At 36.9% G+C, this 2,191-nt stretch overlaps 1 protein-coding gene across 1 annotated transcript; it reads left to right on the top strand.

Annotated features, from left to right (window-relative positions):
- The first annotated feature begins 18 nt into the window (after positions 1 to 18).
- On the top strand, positions 19 to 1,273 carry LOC118745451 (protein ALP1-like). Its single transcript, XM_036478904.1, has 2 exons — positions 19 to 351; positions 430 to 1,273. The coding sequence occupies exons 1-2, from the start codon at positions 44 to 46 to the stop codon at positions 1,271 to 1,273; spliced, it is 1,152 nt and encodes a 383-aa protein (XP_036334797.1). The 5' UTR covers positions 19 to 43.
- The last annotated feature ends 918 nt before the right edge of the window (positions 1,274 to 2,191 follow it).

Genomic DNA, 2,191 nt, shown 5'->3' with positions numbered 1-2,191 from the left:
CCAGATTCGTTGGTTTTCATAAAGTTGCATTTGGCTGTACAAAATGTTGACTCGAAATGCTGAACAAGTTTTGAGAATTTTCCTAATTTTAGCGAAAATGCGTAAATTAAAACTGCGATTAAAACAGAAGCGCCGATTTTGGGTTCGGAAATTGTACTTAGAGCGACACAAATATGGATTGTTTGAAAGTTCATTAAGAAACTTGGCTGCAGATGAGGAGCAGTTTAACAATACATTAAGAATGCCCTTTTCGTTATTTAATGTGCTGCACGAATTTCTGGAGGCTTCGCTGACCAAATATTCAATCAGAACACCAATATCGAGTCGCTGCAGACTATTTATAACCCTGATGTAAGAGAAAATCGGTTTTACTTAATAGTATACGTATAATTTTCCATATATGTATCTGGTTTTATTTTTTTGTTGCAGATATTTGGCTCACGGTGGCACTCGGCAATTCCACACAATAGTTCACAGGATCGGCCTGACGACTTTCAGGAAGATTACGTTGGAGACATGTATGACCATATGGGATCTGTTAGCTGACCTGTATGTGGCGACCCCGTCAGAAACGGAATGGGGACGTATTTCCAATGAGTTCAAGTCGCTGTGGAATATGGCCAACTGCGTTGGTTCCATCGACGGACCAGCATCGACCTGTCCAGCAAATTCCGGGTCGATGTACTATAATTACAAAGGCAATTATAGTATCGTGCTTTTGGCCGTATGTGATGCCAATTATACCTTTACCTGCGTTGACATCGGAGCATATGGAAGTCAAAGCGATGGCGGTGTCTACCACTTTTCAAAACTGGCAGATGCTATTGAAAATGATAGGCTCGGCCTTCCACATGATCAGCCTCTGCCAGGAGAAACCGAGCCATTTCCACATTATTTAGTAGGAGATGCAGCTTTTCCCTTACGGCGTTATTTAATGCGACCATATCCGGGTAGAGGTATTCCAGAAGAGCAAGAGTATTTCAATAAAAGACTCTCTCGTGCAAGAAGAGTTATAGAAAACGCATTTGGAATACTCACTGCCAAATGGCTTGCTTGTATTGTCTTGCATAATTTTATTAAGCTTTCGTGTGCAAACTATGTAGCAAGCGATTTTGTTGATCGCTACGAAGAGGATGCCACCATCGCTGGCTCATGGCGAAACGAAGTAGTTCCATTGCCCTCAATAAGTAGGGTGTCATCGAACCGAGGCAGTTCAAATAATTATGATTTAAGGGATGCTCTGAAGACACATCTTTTTAACAATAAAATTTAAATAATTACTACTCACTGAATATGCTTTGTTTTTATTATTTAAGATAGAAAACAAAAATTTGAACTCACAGTATGAGGGCACTTATTGGTAATGTTTTAAATGTCGTCACATCTTTCAGGTTTTTAAATTAATTTTTGTTCAAGGTAAGTATGGCGTTAACATAACATATATTTCATTCAGTCTTTTAAGTTAAATTATTTAAATTTATTTAAATGTCTCGTAACCGCGTAAGCCTCGTAAACTTGCATCGAAAACCACGCGTTTGGAATAATATCCTGAATATTTTCTTAAAAAAATGTACAATTGTGTTTGATTAGAAACAATGAAATTATAGCAAGCATTTTCTGTGAGATTGCATATTAAATTCGATTACATATTTAATTCGCAAAATCAAAATCAGATTTCATACTAAATTAGATTACATATTAAGTTCGCAAAATTGAAATCAAACTGGATGTCATTTAAATTTTTAAATTTCGTAAATTCAATTTTTATAATTTTTATATTGAGCATAGACGTATTGAAGTACGTCCATTTGAAAATCTAGGCGGCTCTCTTCTGGGACCTTCTCAAACACTTCGCCAATCGCACCCAAGAAATTGTTGTGTGTGTGTTTTTTTTTTTTGACTATCCACAAACTGACTTACTTCGTTGACTAGATCGTTAAAGGCGGCGTTCTCATCGTTTTTTTTCTTTTGTCTCTTAGCCGGCGTTGGGGCAGTGGTTTCTTGCTCTTCTATTTCTAACATCTTGCACTAAAGCTTCCGATAAACCAACCAACACACAAGAATCGGATAATACAGCAGCCGGAACGATAAAAAAGCAAGGTATCTGAAAAAAAATAATGTTGTTAGCAACAAATAATTGTTTTATATAAACTCTTTTACCTCCAGTTGAATATTACGCCTTATAAACACG

Source organism: Rhagoletis pomonella, unplaced genomic scaffold (assembly GCF_013731165.1).
Source record: "Rhagoletis pomonella isolate Grant_MI unplaced genomic scaffold, Rhpom_1.0 Rhpom_scaffold_00009, whole genome shotgun sequence".
Taxonomy (NCBI): domain Eukaryota; kingdom Metazoa; phylum Arthropoda; class Insecta; order Diptera; family Tephritidae; genus Rhagoletis; species Rhagoletis pomonella.
Note: the sequence above shows the minus strand (reverse complement) of the source record. Positions and strands in the feature narration are given on the sequence as shown.